Below are 25,511 nucleotides of genomic sequence, written 5' to 3'. Positions count from 1 at the left end.
ACACACACACACACACACACACACACACCTAGCTGCATGCCTGGCAAGTAAATAAAGAATTTTTTATGACAGTTTTTTTTTTTTTTTTGCAGTTGTGGTACCTAGCTACCAGCATTGACTTTTTTGATCATTTCACAGTTTAGAAGTAAGAGTATCTTTCTGAAACAGTTAAAAGGAAGGTTTGAAAATATCTTTGCAGTGCCGAAGCTACTCTTTTTCCCCAAGGGGTTTCTGTTATGTTCTGTGAGGAATTGTGGCGGTATGTCCTCCAGTCACAAGCAACCCACACTTAAAATAGTGATCATTTCTAAAGTTACTGTAGATATTGTATTTAACCATGACAGGGATGTCTACATGTGAAGCACATTCATATGTTCAGAAATCATTAGAGGTCAAAAGTGTTTTGATAATAAAATAAAAATACACTCTCCTGAGAGGTAATTAAAATTTGAGCGACCATGATGTGTATTGTACTATTCTTTCATCTTCTTCTGTTTTCCATTGATGGATGTTTTCATTAAATCATTTCTGCAGTCTGCAGACTTCATGACAAGAAACATACTGCATGCATGCAGATTGTAAGAGAGGGGTTATTGTTGAAAGTGATTCTATTTTTTCATCTACTTCAAACATGTTTCAAGAAGGACACACCCTGATATAGAATATGATGCTTTTAAAGATCCAAAAAAACCCATTCCATGCAACTCAACTCTTTGCAGTAATAAACTCCTACATTTTGACATCATCAAAGTACCACAGGCAAGTCATAAGTCATAAGGTCTACGTCTGAAGTCAAGTCCCAAGTTCCAACATGGTACACCAAGTCATGTAGAGTTACCAGTAAAATGCAAGCCAAGCCGTGTCGAATCTAATTGCTAAATGTTGCATTTAAATATTTATTTAGAAAATGTTCCCTTAAGTTTAAATTGAATAAATTATTACAGCTGAGGAAAGAGACATTAAAATACACCATATATGATAGATTTTGCATGCTACATAGGCTACTACTACTATATAAATAGTTTTTCTGGCCATAATTGTCATAATATCACAAAATAACTCAACCAAGTGTTAAGTCTCGATTTCAGACATGAGGTCAAGTCAAGTCCCCCAACTCTGACAGGTACATGCAAGCCAGAAACTTGAAGTAGATTCAACTACGCCTACGCAGTCTCTCTATTAGATAAGAACCGAGAAACAAGGGAAACATGTAGCGTATCCAATTCATTCTTCTCATGCTCCATAATTCAATTTCAATCTCCCCCCTTGAAAATGAATGATTGTACCACCATGGAGCTCTTTAATTGGCCCAGTGTTAAAGGAATGACATAGCATGAAGGACAGCTATTCAATTTTCAATTTTAACGAAATATTACACAGCAGCACAGTATTCTCTTCCTGTCATCTGAGAAATAATCAGGCCGACCTACCTATTCAGCGGCCTGTTGATGCTTGCCATCAAATACAGATCACACACAGAGAGAAAAATCATTGCCCTCTCCCTGGTCTTATTCATTTGCTCCTGTTACACACAGCTTATAACCTGAAAATTAGCAGCAGCCTGTATGCCTCTTGCTCCAGGAGTTGTGTGGCTGCTCATTTGATGTACTTAATCAGGTGCAGCGGTTGTAATGGGAAAGGAATAGGGCCAGGCTTGATTGGCCTTGATGACATCTATGCTCCAATTGTCTAGAAATCCTCCAGCTTTAATCAATCTGTGGGATAATTCAGAATCTCTGTCTGCCGCCTGCAGTGATAGGCTTTTTTTCTCTGAAAACACCATTAAAAATGCAGGTATGGCTGCAATGAAAGTGAGGCATCTACAATGTACTGATTACAGACAATAAAGACAGTATATTAGCAGTGATTTCTAGGCTACTGTGGCCTCTGGAATATCTAAAAGTTAATATTCACTGTATGCTATGTTGCAAATTGTGTTCTCTGTATATTAATGGACATTAATGGATATGCATGTAGACAATGTTACAATGTTTGATGAAATACATATTTTTTCTAGATCAGAACTAGGGATTCTAATCCAATCCCATTACTCAAATTGACCTGAGACACACACTGACAATTTGAGACTTGACTTGGCATTATGGAAAATGACTGAATTTACTTCACTTGTGCTAAACCAACTTTACAACCATGTTTTCTAGGAATTTGTGCGTTTCTTTAATAGACTGTCTGTTGTATTGAATTATTCATTCAGTTAGACTTGGGAGAGGCTGCATATTTACTAGTATTCTAGTATTTTAGTTAAGATTTCGCAGTTGAATTCGACTCAATTTGCATATATATGAATGTGTGTGTTGCGTGTACGTCTGCAGTGCTCTGTGCTGATGATGGAGATGCCAGCACGTCAGGAGGCGCGCATCCTCTCCCTCCTCCTCCTGCTGCGTTGCCGTGGCAACACTGAGCCAGCGTCGGCTCCCCTGAACAAGAATGGAAAGGAAGATGGAGGAGAATATTATTAGAGACGTCGAGACTGGTGTGTAAATATGAGCATTAGCTGGCTTCCTCTCTATTTCTATACAAGCACAGGGGAGCGCATAATGTCCGGTTGTCTCACAAATAGCCGGTGCATGTTTACGGAATGCTGTATTTCTGTATGTTGACGCTAACGTGAACTGTGCTAACCTGCTAGCTAGCAGGTGCATGGATGTAAACAAGAGTCATGTCACTAGTTTGTGAGCTAGCATAAAGAATCCTACACAGGCAATGTACTGTAGGCTGTTAGACTTACGTAACTGCTGTCATATTTCCTGGTCAACCCAACAACTACTTCGGGGTAAAAGAGAGTATAGTGCAGGTGTAACGTTAGTAGCTAAAGGTATCTGTTAGCTAGCTACCTAGATTAGCCAGGGAGCTCTCTACACAGCTCTCTAGTTAGGTATCGGTAAGTAGCCTCGCAGTCGAAGTTCCTTCTTGCTAGCCTAATTTCAGTTTAGTCCGTCACCCACCTCAATTTATGTTGAACCACCTAACGGTTCACCCTTTGGCAATTTGAATATTTTGCATGCTGGCGTTCCTATTCACGGATAATAGGACAGGTAACACGGTTTATGGTGGTTAGAGACTCCTGTCTTCTTGTTGTACGTGGTAAGAAATTTAAAGCTTTTCACTCAGTTCAAAGATCCTTCACTGTCACTGTTTCTGTCGATGCCACGAAATACCAATGAGTGTACCTGCAAGGTGCTAATGGACTCGTTTGCTTAAGACCAAATACAAACCAAAGTTGTGATATATGAAAAGTTGATCTTGATGGAAAAATCAGAGGGCTCCATTGATTTTCTCCGTTTTTTCTGTTATATAGTATAAGCTAAAATTGTATTTCTATTATTATTCATAGATTTTAAAGTAGTCTACTCTCTTTGAAATCATCATAAGATACAATAAAGGATTTAAATTTTTTTATTTTTAAAAATTTTTTTTTTTTACAAATGAAGCCTTAGATGATCTGGTATTGTGTAAATTTGCTGTCTATATGAATTGCTTGAGTTCATATGTAATTTCTGCTGACCAACATGAAAATAAAGTTTTATTTAAACCCATTGCATATGCTTTGTTATTTACAGTATGTATGTTTTACCCACCTTATTTGTACTGTAGACAAACTGACAGAAGTCACCATTTGAAAGACATACATAGATTGGCCATTCTAGGAAGTGCCATTTAAGTGTAATGAAATCATGATTTGTCTCTTTCAATAAATATATTCCTATAATTTAGATTCAGTAGTATTGTGTGCTTACAGTAACCACATGTCCTCTGGTAGCTCTAATAAGGCAGGTAGAATATGTTTTCTTCATTTAAGAGGGACTAAATGTAGGCCTGCTTTAGTCTATAGGATTAACTCTTTGAGAGACTATAATTTTGGACTACTGCAATACTGAAGTGTGATACACATTCTATGAAATGAAGTTAGCCTAAATCTATTGAACACATTTTTACACAGTAACATCTATGGATAGAGTGATAATCACCTCATTCTTATACACTGCATTTGTTCTCCAGGCAGTGAAGCTGGGGGAGAGGATGCCTTGGTGGGCAATGTGAACAAACTGATGGTGAGCCCACCAGGATACTCAGGAGCTCAGCGAAAAGGACACCTGGTCTTTGATGCGTGCTTTGAGAGTGGTGAGTAGTGAAATTGAAAAAACACAATATCAGTGACAGATTACTGATCTATCCTTTTGGCAGTTAAAGTGGTAGTGCATGCTTTTTTTTTGGCGACATCTTTGGTGCTAAGTGGTCATTGCTGTGGTGTTTCTGCACTGCACTTCCCAGAAATCACTTGGCAATCAAATCAAATGTTTTTTTCTTTGGATTTTCTGTGAAATTTGAGTTTCTGTACTGCTGGTGGCTATCGCTGCTTATGCTAACATCAGAGTTCTTCCTCTATTTATTCCAAACAAACCGAAACAAAGCTTTCATGAAGTACAGTATGGTTGGATGAATGATGGTTGGTTGAATCACTAATGTTATAACAATCAGTGATAGAGAGTAGAAACATTAGTAAATTATGTTTATCTAACACAGTGTGTTAAATAAATATGAATGCCATGTTTATGTTATTATTATTATGTAGCCCTCTTAACAAAAGCAGCTACCTACTTTTATATGTAAATCATTTGTCACTGGAATAATTTCTTTAGATAAGTCATGTTTTTATCCATTCCCCTGTGTGATCAAAGAAGGTTTTTCTACAGCAAACCATAGAGTCTCCTTGAACCCGGCTTTAAAGGGCAAATGATATAGGCCACACAAGAAAAAAAGAGGGATAAATTCAATAGCTTTATGTGAGTGATTGCCCTGTTACCTTGTCGATCTCTTTTGTTGGAGGTAGGCATAAAACAGAGTTAATATGTTCAAGTGCCCTTTGTTAATGGCCTTTGTTTGCCACTTTTTCTGACAGCTGAATGGCACTGCAATGAAAATAAAGTACTTTTTCACCACAGACAAGGTCAAGTGGTCAGACACACACACACACACACACACACACACACACAACACACACACAAGTAGAGAGAGTGAATTAGGGAATCAGCAGGTCTCTCTGGGACTGAATCTCTGTGTGGAGATTAGGTTCAGATGGCACTCAGATTTCATATTTTTACAGACAGGCCCATTTTGGGTTCTGCAGACTGCGATGAGCTTTAACTTCACCCTGTTCCCTTTTTGATTTTTGGCTCAGCTGTCATTGAATGTTGTTCCCTGAAGTGGATTTTCACTTTTACGTTAGCGAAAAATATGGATTTCAGCTTGGACCAACTGCTACTCTGATATGTTTTTGTCTCTTTCTGATAAACTTGATTTTCAAAAAGCAACAAGATTTTCCAACATAAATCACATATCATTGATGCCTGTAAGATTTAATTACAAATACAACATTTCATCGGCCTATTATTCATATTTACAAGAAGAAGCCTAATCTTGTGAGAACATACAGAGGCATAAATGAGGAAATTAAAAACTTTATCGAGCTCCACAGTTTTGTACAAAGTAGATGGCATGTGAAGGTGAGTGCGTCAAAGTAGTACCTGTAGGTAAAGATGTAAACATGCTATATTAGGAGGGTTATGCTGAGATATCAATGATATGAAAATGGTGATTGCCCTTGTAATAAATTGGCCTATTTTCCCAGATGACATGGCCAGAGGAGCTCAGACATTGATTAATGGGTATTGAGCTCCCACACTGAGATCAGCTAACATACCAGTGTCTCTGGCTCCGGATGCATCTCCTGAATGATTTATGGAATTGATATTAATCTCTTTCCAGTAAACGCATTACTAAAGTTGGAATGGGAGATGAATTGATGTTTGCCAGCTAATGTCAAATTAATGCCCTGTTGCTGTTTCAACAAAACACCACTGATTTTGTTGGTCTTACTTAAAAGTGAGCCTTGATATTAGTTGCAGCTTTTTGATATGATAATAAGAATAATTTGGTGGTGAGAACGACAACATTTTAATAATAAGAACGTGCTTCATAACAGATGTTTACTTGCTGCGTATGCTCGACTAACTGGTACAAAGCAATTATTATCCTCCTATTATAGTTGGCTCATTATTCCAAACCTGCTCATTCAAGTTCATCTATCTTAATATTTAGTTTTTACCTCACTGTAATATAATTTCCACTGGATGTCAGCTCTTTAAACCCTCTTTAATAAAATTATCTTTTCCTACAGTATATCCTTCTCTTCTAACAGCACTAATCTAAAAATCTGACAAACATCTGTATGCAAATTAGTCCTAGCTTTTTGTTCTTCCTAGCTTGCTCTTTTGCCCATCCTGTTTAAAGGTGCAGTCAGCAATATATAGCTACATTTCTGGTTTATTCAAGAGTTTGACTTATTTATGAGATACCTGAGTTTGTTTATGTGTTTGTTATAAACACATATATATATATATTATAACTCGATATATAAATGTGTCTTGTAAGCCCATGTGGGCTGGAGACCAAGAGTGCATGACACTAAAATCAATCAATCAAGTTTTTTTGAACATTGCTTATCTTTTGTAACTAAAAATACATTTTCTTCAGTGTTTCTAAACATTACAAATGTAAAACTTTTTACATCCTATTAAACAAAAAAACAAAAAAAAACGGCGCTTCGTTCCTGACCGCATCACTGTCGTGGCAATAAAAGCAGTAAAGAACACCCTTTCCTGTAATATTGTGATTATGCAATAGTTACATGCTTGAATGCAGTCTGTTTAATTTTCTAATATTGTTTGTAGCCACATAAGAGTTAGTTACATTAAGTAGTGCCTTGCTTAAAGCCTACACACCGCACCGCCACCGCACATATAGCAACACAACATGAATCCATAACAACCTGTGCACAGTTTGCTAGCAAAGTAATTTATTCAAGATTTTTAATCGTTAGGCCTACTGATAAAGATAGCGTGTATATAAAAATGAACAAACTGTTGTTCATATATCTGTTTATTAATTAGGAAATAATGTCAGACATGAACAAGCTGGTAGCAGTCAGGTTTTCATTTGACAGCATCACGTATCTTCTCAGTCTCATCCAATTCTTGCATCCATTCGTCATTAGTCATGCCGTCCAGAGTGAGGGATTATGTAAAGTTTACATCAAAAAATTCAGACATATTGCAATTCCGATCATCATGTAGGGCCACATGGCATCTAACCGTAAGCTAAATGTTACGCTGTTACCATGGAAATGTTTGTGGAATTTTTATCAATGGCAGAGTAATATTTTCAGTGATAAGACATTTTTCATTTGAGCATGACTAGGTGTTATGCTGATTGGAAGCACAGTTAGAACGCTTACTTGACCAATCAGATGGACCCTGCTTGGACCCTGCTAATGGTCACTTACAGCTGTATTTTTTTTTTATTGTTGTTGCCTTGTCTGTCTGTGTTTTTTATTCCATTTGTGGTATCATTGTGGCTGTTACTATTTATTTTTTTATTTTTTTTATCACTGCTCTACCTCATTGTCCTGTTCTATTGATCTATTTCGTATGTTGAACCTTTTATTTGTCTTGATTGTGAAGCACTTTGTAACTTTTTTGAAAAGTGCTATATAAATAAAGATTATTATTATCAATACTTTGCAAAATGAATGAGTGGTACTGGGATTGGTACTCATATCGGCAGATCTACTTAATAAAGTACTCTGCGCTCATATTGGTACTGAAAAATTGGCATCTGTGCTTCTAAAAGTCGCCATAATACTATGAACTTTGGGGGGCAGTTCCTGAATAATCGACGAGATCAATGCTGTGTCAGAAGAATTGCTAATCTTAGTTCTGTTTTCTCATGATCAAGTCTTACGGATAGGTAGTGGATTTAAAACAGCATTACTTTTAGGTTCATCCAACCAAGAGCTTCCCATATTGTCTTTATGCTAGATATAGAGCTCAAATTCAAACTTCATACGACAGCATGCATACCCGCAGTATCACTACAGGCTTATAAAATGTGTTGTTGTTTTTCATACATTTAATCTGATATCTGTGATATCTCAAGTTTCCAATGCATATTGCCAATGACAGGAAGGAAATTGGAGAAGACTTGAATACTATAGGCTCCTGCCACACGTATTACATGGAGCGCAGGCATGCATATTTTTCAGCACTATTGAAATGGTCTTTCATGACAGCATATGTCCATTTTACTCTCTTCAAACCAGATTTAATAGTCGAAACATGGTATTTCAAGCAGGCATTTTCATTTGAAATTTATGCAGAGACATAACTCAATGAGGTTTTCTGCTTGGCCCAACACCTTTTTCCTTCCTTTGGTCAACAGCTGTCAACATTCCATGTACATTTTCTGAAAGCGCAGATTTAGTTTTGTTGCTTCAGTATACCATGTAATAAAATCTAATTGGTTTATTAAAATAGACAGTGGTTATGTTAGCTGTTTGCCAAAGGTATAAAACACCTCATTTACATTTAGATGAGGCGTAATTCACTTTGTTGTCAGCCCTATGCAGATTAAGTCAGTGGTAGCCTATAGCTTTTCATACTGTAGGTGTCTCAGCCAACAGGTCCTCTCACAGGGAGTCACTCTAAACCACCAAAAGCCTCAGTCCCCTCTCTGCTTAAAGAGAACGTACAGTATGAAAATGACCTCCAACTTAAGCATAATGACTATTTCCTCAAGACGTCATTAAAAATCTTATTGATGTCCTTGCTGGACAGGGTGGTATAAGGAGCAATATGCAAATGTTCTCTCTCATACGCAAATAGAGTTTTACTTGTTAAGATTATCCTTTTATGCTACTTAGGACAATGCTAGTTATGCAAAATCATGGTGGAGAATGGACGACTTTGTTAATCTGTAAACATTAAGCCTAGCCCTATTGTTGTGTATTGTGTCAAGAAACACAGATTCATGAAAATGATAAGAGAAGCCTAATTGTTACTTAGAGTGAAATCCAAATGACATTCTTATCTTGTTTTGTCACACTTGTTTCGTCACACCCGCAAACTGTTGACATTTTCAGCTGAATCCCAAATTCTTTTGTGAATCCATCCTCACAATGTATAGTGGGATTGCTGACTAAAGTGCTGTCTGTCTCTACAAAGGATGACACTGACAGTGTGGACATATTGTTTTACTGCACCTCTGGACCGTACACCAGAAGTAATTAAGCAGTCATTGATTAGTCAGACTGCTGTCTGCTGACAATGACTTGCATGGTCAAAGAAATCCCCCTGGAGTGACAAGTGTTTAATGGGGTCCATTGATAAGCCTTTCCTACAGCACAACTCATAGACTCATCTGGCTTTACAATCAATTCAATCAATTCAATCAAACCTGTTTGTCAGACCAGAACAGATATGCATGTATTTCTATCGGTTACTATACATCTAGTCAAGGCCTTTTGTGAATTGGACAGGCCTCCTACTGTATTTGTGTGGCCTATTGTACTTTTTCCTCTGCAACTCATTCTTGTTTCTTTGAGTTGCCAGCTTGACTTGTGTATCTTGTCACAGTGTGATAAACTGAGAGAATTAAGGATAAAATAAGCATGGAGAAAATAAATATATTCTGATACAGCATGACAATAGATCAGGGTGAACAGTCTTCACTGATTCACAGCTCAGGAATGTTTATTTATCTTATCTGAACAGTTCTTTTCTTGATTCATGGTGGGCTGGGGAATGGTTTTCTATATGCCCATGTAGATAACCTACTCACCTTGACAACACAGCCACAACTGCTGAAGGAACAAGGCCATCTCCTTTTACACTTCATCAACTCTCTTACCTTATATGTGCTTGATGCTGCCTTTGTCTGCATCCTTTTTTCATTCAGTATCAAACTTCTTTACATTGTATTTTGTACTCACAATGTTTTTGTTGTTTTCTGTAGTTATTATTCATTATTGTTAGCATGACTGTGGTTGATGATACAGTGCAATATCAGTCTGAAATACTATAAACAAGTGAGTTAGAAGAGTAAACACTTGCTACTGGCCACAATATCAGCAGAATACGATAAGGCAAAAGTAGGGCAATGGTTGTGTTTATGCTTGATGATAACATTTTCTCTATGGGCAAAATTAATGTTTCCGCCTGTGACATTAAAGAATCCATGGAATCTCTGAAGCACTTCATGGATTTGCTCTGCGGATTTTAAATCACCCCACAGTAATGATAATAGATGAAGAAATCTTTTCTCAATCGTCGGGACAAAGAAAAAAACGGTATAAATTAAAAACAAGGGAAAAAAATTCTGCCGGGAGATAACTAATGAGGATAAACGTTAAGGAAAATATCTCCGCTGTTCACTGCTGATGAAGGTTTCATTGTTTTTCTCTTCTCCTTTTTTTTCTCCTTTCATTTTCTCTTTCCTCCCTTTCTATCGCTGAGCAGTGTACTGAATCTATCCGGCCTTATCTTCTCCCAGAAATGTTTGTCATGTTGCAGTTGCAGAGCCCCTCCAAAGGATGACTGATTAGAGTCAGAGCCAAAGCAAAATTTACAGAGCGAAAGAGAGAGAGAGAGAGAGAGAGAGAGATGGTGGGGCAGAGGAACAGAGAGAAGGGAGTACAGAGGAAAGAATATTCTGTTATACAGTGGGGGGTGGGTGGCTGGTGGTCCGGAGGTGGCGGAGGGGGAAATGCAGTCAAGCTTGTCAGAAGATATTTATATACTCCAGAGTGCCCATGAATCAGGATAGTTGAGTTTCCATTGATTAAAGAAGAGGGAAACGTTTTTACAATCAAGCCAGATGCTCAGAACGAGTGGCTTGGAGAGGCCGGAGCTTGCTGCAGCGTACAGCTCCTCGCCTCGCTTCGCCTCCCTCTCTGATGTCCTTTTGTTGGTTTCCTTCCAAGACGCTGAGGTGATTAAAACAACCCACAAAGAGCGGCAGCCTAAGGATGAAAATACGTTTTTTTTTTTTCACTTCACCCTGAACTTTTGCTGAACACGATCATAATTTAAAGCATTTCTGACACTAATCTCATGGCACATGAAAATGCTAATCAATATTTTGCAGTTTGCAATCATAAGGCTTTTTGATGCCTCTGTTTTTGACTTTCATTTTTTTGTGTAGCCTACCGACCTTAGATTGCTCTTACTCTTATGGGCTTTCCAAAAGAAGATCCAGTCATCTGAGTGGGAGGGAGCGCTCCTGACATCTGATGTATTGAGAGGCACTCCCAGTCTCTCTGTCTCTCTTACATGTCCTTGGCAGCGGAGAAGCTTCACTGCCCAAATCACTAAATGGCCTCTTCAGTTTTTCCTTTTAGCAGTTTTCCCTCCTCTCTCTTTCTTTTAAGTCAGGAGCAGAGTATGGAGATAAATTTGGGTTGTCTAGGGACTGTTGGCAAGACTATTCCTTTTGATTTATGCTATTTATCGGCCATTTGTATCCATAAGAGATTACTCTTTATTATTATTGTTTTTTTTATGCCCGTCGTCTCCTATCTCTGGCTTTCCCCAGGCATATTTTGTCAGTTTTATTTTCCTCTTTGTGCCATATCATGCCATGTGAGTTGGGATGTGTTATATTGGCTTGACCCTGAGGGAGGCATCCCAACACGGGGGGTGCCAGGCGTAAAGAAGCATGCAGTTCTCTGAATTTCTTTGGTCTAGGCCAGGCTAATCCACACCACCACCAACGATCATCTGCTAAGCTTGTCTTTCAACTCTGAAATGCTCAGCAACTTTTCCGAATTAATACACAACTACTTCTTGGCCACATTTTCCTTGTTTCTCCTCCATCCTCATTTGCATGTCTAAGCAGAACAAACACTCCAAAGGCGGTCCATCTGAGAGTCATAATATTTGCAGACAACAACCTTCTGAGTTTATCACACGGCTCTGTAGTGGCTTGCCAGGGTGCCTCGCCATGGTAGGTGGGAAGTGATATCAGGAGGACTGTGTGAAACGCAGAGCAAATGAAACAGAGCGATAATCCTGTCTGACATTCGGGCCTGTTGCACATGGTCCTGTCTAATCAGTGAGGGAACACATGGGCTCGTTTGCTCTGGTCGGAGATGCCTCTTCTGCCAGGACGTAGTACAAACAACCTCAATGTTTTGTAAGTTAATTGTTGATGGCGCTGATACAAGACGTACACAGGAGGACCCGGCCGACACCTCGTCTTCTCAAAATGTCACCAAATGCTAGCAGCAGCAAGCTGTTTTGGAAATTTAGAGAATTAAAGGGATTTGATTATCAACTGTATACAAGGTGTGGCTATGAGATTTGGAAAGGTTGAGGGGAAAATATTCAGACACTGGGTATAAAAAATAGCCCATTTGTAACATCAACAAAAAATTGGCAATATTGTTGCCTCATTCTTATTGAAAGTGTGACACAAACAGGTTTAACTTTGGTGTTGTTTTTAAATTACAGCTTTAGGGTATTTTCTGTACTGCCAGTCTAAAGAATGTACTTTGGAACATCACAATCCATTGGCTTGAGGCCTGCCTCCAGCATCTTTCAACGATACAACCATGTCTTAAGTGAAAATGACTGCGACAAGATTTCTGCATTGCACTAGTGATGCTTGCGCACAAGGCTCCAATGATGGAGTAATTCATTTCCAAGCAATTCCTGACGCCATAAACACAGTTTCAGAGCAGACGTGTCATTTTTCATCCCAGGCAAGAGGGTGCAGTTTGGGAAAATGGCGAGGATTTGTAACGCTTTACCAGTTCATGTTTTTTAAGCTGCCTGTGTTTATTCTGCTGATTTATTTAGAAAACCTCTCTCTGAGATGAGCTTCATTGATGTGTCAGGGTTTGTTTGATATCACAAATTCATGTACAGAATATGCTTATAAAGTGAAGGGCGAAATACTGACAGGAGCAGAATTTTGATAGAATACATTTTGGTCTGAATCCAGGCAGCTATCTTGTAGGCCTACTGCTCAAAGTAAACAATATTGAAATGCACTCCTCGGGGGCCAGCACTGTTTATCAGGAATTCTTTCCTTGGACATTTCAAACGAGACTTAATACTGAACAAGTTGGAACGTGCTCTAGTTTTCAGAGGCACTAAAATAGTGTATATTCTAGTTCTTAGAAGCACTCATGCTTGTGTAGCCTCAGTCTAAAAATATATACTATATATTTTTCTTTAAAAAGCTGTTGTGTCCACTTGTAGTGGTTCAGAATCAAAATCAGGATCAGAAGAGGTTTGGCAAGCATAAGTGAAGAATATTTTGCATTTTGCAAAAGGACAATTTATAATTTGACTGTATTTTAAACTTATTTATTCCAGTTTATGATGTGGCTATATACTCCCACTGTGAATATAGGAGTAGATGTTTATCTTGAACTAACTTTAGATCTGGGAATCCTGTCACAGCTTTAAAGGAAATCTGGGTTGGAGTAGTTTCTCTCCAATAAAAAACACTTATCTTCTCTGCATCATGAACTTGGCATCATCTGGAACCTCCTGCCGTGATGAAGAAACTTCGTCCCAAAAAGCTCCCTGCGCTCTCCTTTGCTGATGAATTATGTCTCTAAATTGAATTACCAAATTATGTCTCTTAATCTCCCATATCCGATGGTATAAATAGGGATTAGTTTGTCATAGGATGGATTTGCTTTTATGGTATATACTAGAAAAAAATCTTATTTTTCTTTGTACTTTGTGACTTTGTCATATATATTTATTGCTCTGTTGCTTAATTTCTCTTAAGTAAATTGCACCATGCTTGGGTACAGTGCCTGGCAGAGTGATTGCACAAAAAACCCTTGATCTTCTGCCAAGCCTTTTGAATGGCATTCAGCACTGCCTTTTTCCTGCTCTTTCATTTTCTTTTTTTCTCTTTCTGTAAAGCTGGCATTGCATTGACAGTAGCAGCACTTAGTGTAATTCCCCAGATTGAAAAGCTGTTTCACAATGAGAGATTTCCTCTGCGTTGCTCCTGACGGTTGAAAAAGCACCCTGGGATTTGCAGACATCCTCTCTCCTGGCTTGCTCAACTCCCGGATTCACTCTTACCACTTCACCTTTCAGCCCGTTAAATATGGACCGATCTGATTAGCACACACAATACCGGACAGGTCAAGCAAATAAATACAGAAAAGGCACCACTGGCAAACTAAATTACAAGAGGGATTCTGGACATCAGAGATGGGAATAGACTGTTTTAAGGCCGAGCGATCGGTGGTTCTTCCTTACAACTAATATAGCCGACTGCAGATCAAGAGCCATTTACTGCTGTACTGGATTAACTTGGTTGTACCTCATTTGAGGAACTGCCGCCCTCTCCAATTGGGGTGATTTGTTTGCTCTTGAATGGCAAGGCGCAGGCACTGGAGAGAAGAACTGTCTTGGCTAGTAGAGTTCACTTGCTTTTTGTCTGGTCCTCTTGCATTTTCCAATGAACAGCTTTTTCTGTTCTTCCTCGATTTTTTCTTGCTGACCTATTGGTTGTTGGCCAGTGATTTCTAGCCTCCCTTGTTTCTCTTCTTTTCTTGCGTTGGCTCCCTGTGTTCCTGAACTCATTACAGAGCAATCAGCCCCAGGCGCTGAAGTGTGCACCCAGAGGGAGCAATAACTGTAAATAAGCACTACTGCAGGCTCTCCGATAACATGTTACCAAGATGATAACAGCCCTTCTTAGCAGGCCTGTTGACCTTCTCATTGCCTTAGGCTTGCCAAGGACCCCTCAGCTCCCCATGCTTTTATCTCCAAACTCTCCTCCACCACTGGAGCCACTGGAAAGATTACTCCTGAGGAAGAGAGCAAACGAGGGAGGGAGGGAGATAGGGAGAGCATAGAGAAGAGAAGAGGAGAAGAGAGAGCAGGGAGAGTGCTTGGAGAAGAAGAAACAAAACAAGATAGAACAACAAAAAGCAGACCTGGGCAGTTGTCCCTCTGCCAATGCCCCCTCCTTCTGTCTCTGTCCTCATCCTTTGTAGGGCTCCACATAATTAACTTGTTAAAAGATAGCATGAAATTGGAACAGACTTGTATTTACTCTCGGCAGTGGCCACCAACACACAGGACACACCATAAGCAAAAGATAAGGAGAGAGAGAGAGAGAGAGAGAGAGAGAGAGAGAGAGAGAGAGAGAGAGAGAGAGAGAGAGAAACAGAAACTGACAGAGACAGACAGACAGACAGACAGACAGACAGACAGACAGACAGATAGACAGAGACAGAATGAGAACCAAGGGATGGCAGCTCCCAGATTCTGTTAAAAAACATTAGCCAGCCAGCTAGCCCACCATTTTAGGCTTGAGAAACAGATGAAAGTGAAGATTGCAATTCCTCATGGTTCACCCCCCCATGCTAATGCAGAGCGGCTGACAGTAACGTGTCCAGAGCTGTGGGGCTGAAGCACTGTCTGGATGAGATTGATAATACAATTAAGCCAGTCCCAGTAAGAATGCATCACTATGACCCATTACTACACCAGCCGCTTCAGATGGAGCATACCAGTCTAGCTCTAGGGCCTTTTGGAAGGAAAAAAAAAACAATTATAAAAGGCTAGCTAGAAAATGTGTTCTCTTTAGAATGTGCAGGCAGGCCTGTACATCATCAGATATGTGCGGGCTGCTGAATATCTCTCTGCTGTCCTCAGGCCCAGCTTTCTTCATCTATATTGAAACGAGGAGCTCGCTGGAGCATAGATGGACTCATAACGATATGATTTTTTCCCTTATTGTCTCCTCTTATTGTCTGCTCTTATCCTCTCTTTGCTCTATATTAACATTATTTTCAGGACAATTTCCACATAATGTTTATGAATACACAATCAGTTATTGTGTGTTTGGGACTGTATAGGACATCAGACAAGATTCTTTTAGGTATTAAATTAATTTGAAGTTGCGTCATTATATTGAGAGAATATTGCAGACAAAAAAGTTAAGAGGCTGCATGTTGTTAGAAATGTGTAAGATAGATAGTTAAATAATTCCTCATTTAGGTTCCTATTCTCTATCATTCATTTATTTAACAGATGTAGTGAATAGACTGCAGTTTGGTATACCTGTTAGAGAGTTAGTTTGTGGAAACTTGGAGGTGACCTCTTTAATCTTGCCTGCAGATGAAGTGATAAGGCATCGGGGGAGAAGGCAGGCTTTAAGAAGTCATGAGGCAGGAGATTGATGTTGCCTCGGTGACAACTTGCCTTTAGACGAGAGAGAGAGAGAGAGAGAGAGAGAGAGAGACAGCTAGAGAGAGAGAGAGAGAGAGAGAGGGAGAGAGAGAGAGAGAGAGAGAGAGAGAGAGAGAGAGAGAGAGAGAGAGAGAGAGAAGCCAGACGTTTAGCTGCAGGTCTAAACTGAGACACCTTCACTATGGCTGCTGCTGCTGCTGCTGGCTGGAATCAATTCTCTCTTTATCAGTCCTCCTCTTCTGTGTCCAGGAATCCTCCTCACACCGCAGAGCAGCCGGAGGGAAAACTGATGTGTTTTCCAATAATGAAATGGAACACATAGCAAAAATAAGTTTAAAAAGGTGCCCGGCTGCTCTCCCTCAGCAGTACAGCACTCTTTTAATCTCTAGTCTGGTGTTTAAACACAATTTAGGCCCTGCCTACGCCTGCCAAAAGAAATGGGGGATATCATCTTGTGTGTATGTGTGTGTGTATGTGTATGTGTATGTATATGTGTGTGAGTGTGTGTGTGTGAGTGTGTGTGCGTGTGTGTGTGTGTGTGTGTGTGTGTGTGTGTGTGTGTGTGTAGGTGTATGTGTGAGTGTGTGTGTGGCGAGGGGAGGGGGGTGTTTTAAATTTTAGTGTGTAAAGTTTGAATTATAATACCTAGAGTTATGATTTTCTATGAATTAGGCTATTCGGGTCAGCATTGAAAATGGATTTTCAATTTTGCCTACACTGCAGGCAAATGATTTTTCATCTAGAGGCTGTTAATTTTGCTGCAGCAAAACTAAATGCTATTAGAAACACCTGATTAATTCCAACGGCAAATATATTCCATGCATTTTTCCCAGCTACACAATTGCGTAGTTCACACGGAAGTTATGTGGTTAAACTCATGCGTGAAAATGTTATGAACCATTTTAGGATATGATAGCCCACACTGCTGCTAAGTAGGAAGCACTGTAACCACACAGTTGATTTCATTTTAAAACAACTGCCTATTACCATTCTAATGGCTGGCTGTGTGAGTGAGTTCCACCTCAGGCCTGAGGCAGGCGGGCCTGCTGCTGTACGATGATCCATCTGCATGGCAGAAACCATCCATCCAGTGGATAGCTACAGGCTGCAGGCCGGCCCATTGTGTGGGCTGAGCACTGTGACTGCTCCCTCTTGTACCTCCGTAATGGGATTACATTAGCCATGTTCTTCTGCTCTCTCTCTCCAGTTCTCTCTCTCGCTCGCTCTCTCTCTCTCGCTCACATACACACACAGACTCACACTCTGGGAGCCCATGTGTGAATGAATGACTGTCCACTTGGCCACCTCATGCCCGCTGCCTGTTTACTTGCCCATGGCCCTGTGTAATGATGCAGGTTCCATTCCCATTTTACTGACACTTTTGTTTTCAGCATATTCAAAGTATGGCTGTGATTTCTACTTCTCTTAGAAAAATTTCACCTTTTGTTATTTTCATCCGATCTTTTAGTGCGCATGTAAGAAGAAGAGACAGAAAGAGAGAGACAGAAGGAGATAGAGAGAGAGAGAGAGAGTTTTGTTCAGGCTTTTCCTCAAGGAGAGGCTGTCATGTGTAAAATCTTGTTCAGAATCAGCATTGTGTCTGGGTGGGCTGCACCACCAGTAGGGCTAAGCTGTTTGTTGAAAACCAATTTGTTAATGTCTAAACGCTGCACTAGTTTTCCCTCAAGGACAAAGATTGATATTCAACATAACCTGCCAAGACACAACTGAAGAAGAATATGTAGAGACACAAAGCTCAAGAGGAATTATGCAAGAGATCTCAAGGACTAGAAATTTTGTCGTTTTCCCTCTTTCTCATCTTTTCTCCCTGTGTAGTTCATTAGCTTCTCTAAGTCTAATGTAGTCTGTCTGTTTCATAAAGAACAAAAATACAGATTTCCTAATGACGGATCTAGCATACTGAGCACAGCTTTTCAACATGATAAAGACTCAGAATAACTTATCTGTGTTTTATCTGTTGTATCTTTAGTGCTTTCAGAGGGGATTTCAGAGGGATCAGTTGGCCGTTTATGTTAGTTAAATACTAAATGATATGGGATTGATTAAAAGGGCCAGGCTACCAGCCTACTAAAGCGTTTGAATCTGGAGGTAGCCACCATAAAATTAAAACGGGGATCAATGGCGTGTCATATCCCTGCTGCTCCGCGGGCTGAACATGTAATTCTAACCTTGAGGCTGGAGCCATCTCTCACGTCAGACCCTCCAGCATCAGGCTCAATAACCCAACCGCCCATGGCTGCTGGCTGTCACTAGTGCTGCGGCGGTTCACAACCAGAGACAGAGAGATGCTTGCTTGGCCCCTGTCTCACGTGTGCATCTGCCTCCTATGTAAAAGTTTGGTCATTAACTTGTCATGTTTGTATTCACCATATTTGGTTTGGGGTTTGCATCAATTACAAATAAAAAGGTTGTTGTTTAAGTGTGTGGAATAGGAAATATCAATTAAAAAGCAGTTAAAACTTTATATTAGGGATGGAAGATATGCTTAACTCATGATACGATTTGATACACAATATGGGCTTCATGATTCGATATAACCATGATACGATGTTATAAATAAAAGTTCAATGCCGAATTATTTTTATTTCTGAGGCACAAATCTCTCTAGCAATGGCATTGGCTTGCTAGAATGTAAACAATTTTAAAATGTCATTAAAAAGGAAAAATATCTCCATCTCATTTGTGATTACTACAGCAGAAAAAAATGTAGCTAATGTGATTCATTTTTCTGTCCCACGATACGTATTGTCACATTTCTGTATTGCGATATATTGAATTTCGATATATCGTCCCATCTCTACTTTATATATATATGTATTGGCAGACTGATAAACAACCTTGTTTGAATTTAAAATAATATGCATCCCTTAAAAGAAAGGTTTTGTGTACCAACCAAGAGCTCCCTTTGAATCCCAGCCCCTAGTGAGGAGAGTGTGAGAGAGGCTTTCACTAGCTTTGTGCTGCTTTGCTAACCTGCCTACAGATCTCTGTGTGATGGAGCCAGCTCCATGGGAAGGCAGAGCTGTTTCCACTTCTCTTCTCTCAGTTCAAGTAGAAACTCGAAAGAAGACACTCAGATCAAAGAATGAAAATACTGTTTTCAGAATATTTTATGTTTGATCGCTTAAAGTTTGTCCCTCTAATCAAATTTAGTTTACTTACTTAGTTTGCTGTGAATTGAACCTAAATATATACCTGTACCTTGCACACACGCGCGCACACATACACACACACACACACACACACACACACACACACACACACACACACACACACACACACACACTTCCTGACTACCTTCATCACACTTTTCTTCTCTTGAAGAGTTCTGCTGTGGGTGATTTCCTGTAAGGACAGATAGATTGGCTTCATTTACAGCCAATTAATTCTAAATTGTATGCATTATGCTTGTATGAATTTACTGTGCACTCAGCTGGCAGCCACGGGTTATGTTTTTCCATTTTGGTCTGGTAATTAGTATGTGAGTCTTTTTTATTTTTTATTTTAAATGTAAGAAATGATTGTGATACCCCTTCTGCTTTGTGAGCATGCAGTGAAAACAGACTAGTAAATTATAGTCACAGCTTGTAAGCTTTTAGGAAAATGTGGCCTCCAGTGGATATTTGTTTGTGTATGTTGTCTCTGACAGTGTTTTAGCTACCTACTGACCATCTTCTGGCTGAACAACATATCTTTACACATGTTGTGTGATTGCAATTTAGCTGCATCCCCCCGGGAGAAAGATTGATGCATTTCAAAATGCATGTTTTGATGTCCAGTATAGACATTTTCAATAGATTTTCAATAGTGAGCATAGATGTTCTCAATTGATTTTCAGTTGATTGAATAATGATTTCTGTAGTGATGTGCGGGACTTTTCACACTGGAGATTCATTAATCAATTTATTGATTTCTGATAATGGTTAAGAGGCATTTTACTCGCTTAAAATCTAACAAATTATATCCTCAAGCAAATGGCCAAAGTGCCTTCAAAAGCGTTAGTGTTCTCACCGTCAAATACAGTAACAGTACACCCAATACAGTGTTAGCCACACTGTATTGGGTGAGATGACCTTTGGAGGCCATTATCAACTTAGTCTAATAGGTGGTATTTGGCAGCGTTAGCTGTGAAAATAGCTGTGATGTTGGTATGAGAGATGATCGATTCGACGACACATCTGTCTGGAACAGGTGCTGCTCCGCTCTCTATCTCCTCTCTCTGTCAGTGCTAGCTGCAGCTGGGCCTGGTTCAGCCCTCAGCCTGCTCTTGGCTTTATCTGCTTTCAATGGCTCCGGATTGCATTGCCAACCAGCCAACCAGCTAGTCCCTGCCTGCCCGCCTGCCTGCCACTTCTTAGCCAGCCAGCCACTGTGCGTACCATATGAGCTTGTTGATAAGTACGCATGATTGTTTAACAGATGTGTCTTTGATTTTTTTTCTTTTCTTTTTTATTCAGTGCTTCTCCACTGCACAGCCAAGCGCAGCCACATGCAGAGCTCTATAGAGCAGGTTTGCTGTGAAATGCTCATTAAAATGTGCCTGCCTATAGGTTAGAGATAACTAGGTCATTTTTTGGTTGTATATTTTGTACTTTTTCCTCTGAAAATATTTTCATGGTGCTGTGTTCCAAAGTACTTTACACATGCAGCAAAGTAAACGAGATGGAAAGAATAAAGGAAAGAGGGCAGGAAGGAAAAAAGGCAGCAAGGTAGGAAGGAATGAAAGAAGAGAACATGTTCTGACACATGTTCTGACACACATGCAAGAGCACACATGGCACACACATACACACACACATACGCACATACACGATTCAATCTTCTTCGGTTCATGTAATTTTGACATGGTAAAGGTCATTTATAAACCTTTGCCTCTTGTGTCTGCTAAGCTGTAGACTGCTTGCCTCTCTCCCTCCATCAGACCCGTCTCTCCCTTTCCCTCATTGTCTATATCTAACCTTACTTATTTCCTGAATTGGAAAAGGAGGTTGCGCTTCAACAATGGGATTCTCAGTGGAGTGCTAAACCCAAAACCCAGAGCATGTTCCAAAAACTATGAAAGGTAGCACATCTCAAATTTCCAAGTCAAGGAGGACAAAATACTAACATTTCACTTATTTATTGGCTCATATCACAATAGAAAAACGCTTACGTGTTTCGGCACAGAGCCTTCTTCAGAGTGTTTCAAACGCTCTTTTTCTATTGTGATATGAGCCAATAAATAAGTGAAATGTTAGTATTTTGTCCTCCTTGACTTGGAAATTTGAGATTTGCTACCTTTCATAGTTTTTGGAACTTACTTATTTCCTGTAGGCTTCTTGAATGAATAATCAAAGGAGTCTCGATGAATAAATGGCTAAAGTATAACGGTTATATTTTTCAGCACAGCCCTGGCCACTCCCTAATCAGTCAGAGTAGCGGTCTGCAGAGAGAGATTTCGCCCAGGCACCAGTGTGCTGGAATGAGACGCCACTCGCCATTAGTGATAGCAGCTGAAGCTGTTAGTGGATGGGCTTCTAATGTAAATACAGATCAGTCATTAGTTTATTGTTGCACAATAACATCTTGCAATTTCTGTCTCACTGCCTTGTGTGTTGCTGTCATGTGTCACATGTTGTGTGGTCAGGCGATTGCAAATGAAAATATAATTTGAAATTGAAAATTTCAAACTGAAAGGGTGGTCTTGTCTATGTCAGAGCACCTGGTAGTTTTGTGCAGTCCTGTATAAACTAAGTGGCTGATGGCATTTCTGTGGGCAGCTTCAATGGAGCAGAGCAGAGTGGTGTGTGTGTGTGTGTGTGTGTGTGTGTATGTGTGCGTATTGGAAGCTGACTGGTGGATTAGCTCCTTCCGATGGCAGAAGGAGAGGGATCTGCTCTGACAGTGTGGTGGTTAGCCCATCTGTCTATAATTAGCTGTGTGTATATGTGTGTGTACTGTATGTGTGTGTGTGAATGTGTGAATGTGTGTGTGTGTGTGTGTGTTGCTGCTATGGTGCTACCTGCCACCAGGTGGTCAACACTACATGGATGGAGAGAGCTGAGGGAGCTGAGGGACGTTGAGCCTTGTGGTGTGGCGCTGGTTGGCTTTTTGCCTGCCCAGTTAACTCTTCATCAACTAGAGGACTTATACAGACAAACATCTCAGTCCAGTATTTCAAATGATTGAGCTGATTCCATGGACTAGGCTCAAGTCCTAGGCTAAGCACAGCATACAATTAACACAGCCTGTCAATTGATCATTTTGCCACGCGGCTACAACAAAAAGGCTAACACATTTTCATCCGACTTTGTTTCCCATCTCTTTGCTGTCACTCTGACAATCATTAATTCCACATGCACCAGAAGAATCTCGACTACATGTGTGTCCTGATATAAATCAGAAGACACAGACAAGGCCTATATTTAGAATGCTTGTCATGTAATCATCTGCCGCCCAGTCATCTTATAGACAGCTATGATAGTTGGAAGCAGGGGAGACTGTTCCCATTGGATTAATTATAACTCCACTGATCATCTGGATCTTCTTGCTATGGATAGTGTATTATCTATCAGATATGGATGGCTGGAACAACCCTGTCTATCGGTCTGTCTGTCCCCCACAGTGACTTCTCCCTGCAGGCAGCACTCTGATTAAAGAGCCCTACCAATGTGGGGAGAGGGGGAGAAATGTATTACATACAGTGATAAACCAGGCAGGAGACGACTATGACAGTCATTCACTGTTAGTGGACAGAAGCCACATAGTAACAGCTACCAGTGACTTATCTCATCTCATTCCAACATGCTCTCTCTTTAAAAGTAGAGCTTGAATTTGAAATGAGGGCTGTGCTGTGTTATGGCAACATTTTGTCTTCTGACTGCCTGCCTGTCTGTTTGTCTGTAATGTGTTGTGTCCATGGATGGTGGACGTTGAGGAAAGCAGAGGAAGTGATCCACTGTGATTCTGTGTTCCCGACGGCTCTGAGGAATCCAAACGGTTCCGCTTAATGCTAATGTAAGCTGTTTCATTGGCTCTGCAGGTAACCTTGGCCGTGTTGACTACATCAGTGAGTTTGAGTTTGACCTCTTCATCCGGCCTGACACCTGCAACCCTCGCTTCCGAGTCTGGTTCAACTTCACCGTGGAGAACGTCCGCGAGACACAGGTCAGCATATTGTGGTGTTGTATAGTGTTACTATTCATCATAAAGTATGGCCTCTTTCCTTATTCTATCTTGGGATTTTATCTAATATTGTTGTTTTTTGTCAGAGACCTAGAATCTACTGTATATGTAAATGTGCAGCTTACAGTGCAAATATGAAAATTAATCAAAAGTGATGGGATGCGCCAAAATCCTTTTTTATGATGATCTTTGTGCTGCATTATTGGTGGATCATATGCTGATGCTAATATCGGTGAAAGGCCATTATCTGTCTGGTAATATTAGCACACCTATAGATTGGCCCAAATTTCCATTCATATAACACAAATACAGAACTGACTGCCACTGTACCTCCCCAAATTTCCTTTAACACATCTCAGTGCATTTGGAATAAGTGTCCATAACACCCACTTTAGAAAGGTGCAACCAAGTCGTTTCCCTTCAGAACTGAGACAGTTATCTATTTCCTACCTCACTTCTTGTCACAGCCTCCGAGCTCAATTCTGCCACTAGCAAGCTCCGAGCTCTGTGATTGGCTGAGAGGGATGGTCACATGCCACAGAGATACACTGTGCGTGGGAACAGTGAGCGTGGCTTCTGGGGGGTAGGAGGGGGGGTAGTGAGTTTTATCCATCCTGATTGGATCTCTCTTTCTGTCAGTTTTGTCATTTAAATGTAACTTGGACAGGAGAAGAAGGTAAAACTGAAAACTACTGGCATTTAAGTCTGACTGCTGCTATGTAATACGTGTGCATACAAGCTCGCCAGCCCTATGAAGCAAATGCAAAAATGAGAGATAGACATACAGAGAGAGAGAAGGAGAGAGAGAGACAGACAGACAGAAGACGGCCAGATATAGGGACAGAGGGAGGAAGAGAGATAGAGGGAAGGAGAAAGCGATTGACAAAGATGAGAGTGAGAAACAAGCAGATAGAGAGTGATAGAGAAAGAGGCAGAACAAGGCAAGGATGAATACACAGCATGCTGTTGCTGCTGTCTCCTGCAGTGTGCCCAGCCCAGCCTGGTCGAGGCTATCAGGCCTATCAGCCCATCTCCCTGCAGTGCTGTAGTCAGCACTAATCACATTTTATGGCTCTGAGATGAATGGGAGGCCTCGGCTAGGAGCCGGATCGATCCCAGGGCCAGATAGACCAGCAACAGCAGCCTGCAGCCTGGGCCAACAGGATATTTGCTGTTGTGGCAAAATGACAGGGAAAGAGTGAGTGAGAGAGAGAGGGGTGGGGGATATAAGACACAAAGTAGACAAACAAAATGATTTCCAGATAAGTACAGCTGTGCATGTGCACACACACTCAGACACAGTATGTACAGTGGCACGTGCAAGTGCAAGGACAAGCCTACAGGTGACAAAAACAGGTGGAAAAACATTTTCATTGCACGCTTCTGAGTTCTCTCTATAGGCCCTCTCATAGGCTTCTTTCATAGAAATCTATTTCTTATCTGTCCAATTTCCTTCTTCAAAGAGGCCTTGTGTGAATTTAATCTACCCCAGTAGAAGGAGGTCTGGATAACAGCTGCCTGTGCATTTTGCTAAGGTTTGTGGTGCTCTGTGTGTGTGTGTGTGTGTGTGTGTACAGAATCTGCATGCCCATGGATGTGCGTGTGTGCTCACAACCGCCCGAGTGCACATAAATCTTTGGTTTATGCCCTTTTGGTTGTAATATCATTGTGATTTGAAACAAAAAAATGAAACAGAGAAATAAAATAGAGATGGACAAAATAATGGCATGAGTAAATAAACTAACTAAGTGTAGCTATGTGGGGAGAGGCTGCGCTATAGAGATATCAGTGGGTTCCAGGGGAGAACTGGGCTGTTGGAGTGTTTCATCCAGCTAAGCCTTGCTAACTCTCAGCCCGAGCCAGGGGAATGGGGAACAGTAAAACCCCGTGATATTGGAAGTGAGATGGCCATTTTGAAGGAATGTAAGCTGGTGAAACAGATTTGGTCTGCCTCAATCAGCTTAGCAGCTTTGTGGAAATTGGCTTCACCGTAGCGCCGGTTATGATGGATGGCTGGATGGATGGATGTCTCTTTTTTGCCTGTCCTTTCATTTTTTTGTGTTTCCCAAACCACTCACTCACCTCAAAGCCCAGACCAATTCTGGTTAAGTAGGTTGCAACGACTGGGACCGTGTGACACTATTTGACGTTATGTGACGCCCATGCAGTGCTGAGCATTGGTTTTGCTTGTTGTCTGTTCTATGCTATAAGGAAAACGGTTTCTTGCATAGAGTAACT

The 25,511-nt window shown here is 40.5% G+C and overlaps 1 protein-coding gene across 1 annotated transcript in view; it reads left to right on the top strand.

Annotated features, from left to right (window-relative positions):
* The first annotated feature begins 2,448 nt into the window (after positions 1-2,448).
* agbl4 (AGBL carboxypeptidase 4) overlaps positions 2,449-25,511 on the top strand; it is a 250,051-nt gene continuing 226,988 nt past the window's right edge. The window contains exons 1-3 of the mRNA XM_071920501.2: positions 2,449-2,494; positions 4,021-4,143; positions 23,131-23,255. Of these exons, the coding sequence (XP_071776602.1) occupies positions 2,449-2,494; positions 4,021-4,143; positions 23,131-23,255 (294 nt within the window). The remainder of the gene's footprint in view (positions 2,495-4,020; positions 4,144-23,130; positions 23,256-25,511) is intronic.

This window comes from Centroberyx gerrardi, chromosome 9 (assembly GCF_048128805.1).
Source record: "Centroberyx gerrardi isolate f3 chromosome 9, fCenGer3.hap1.cur.20231027, whole genome shotgun sequence".
NCBI lineage: Eukaryota > Metazoa > Chordata > Actinopteri > Beryciformes > Berycidae > Centroberyx > Centroberyx gerrardi.
This window is presented reverse-complemented; position numbering and strand designations above follow the sequence as displayed.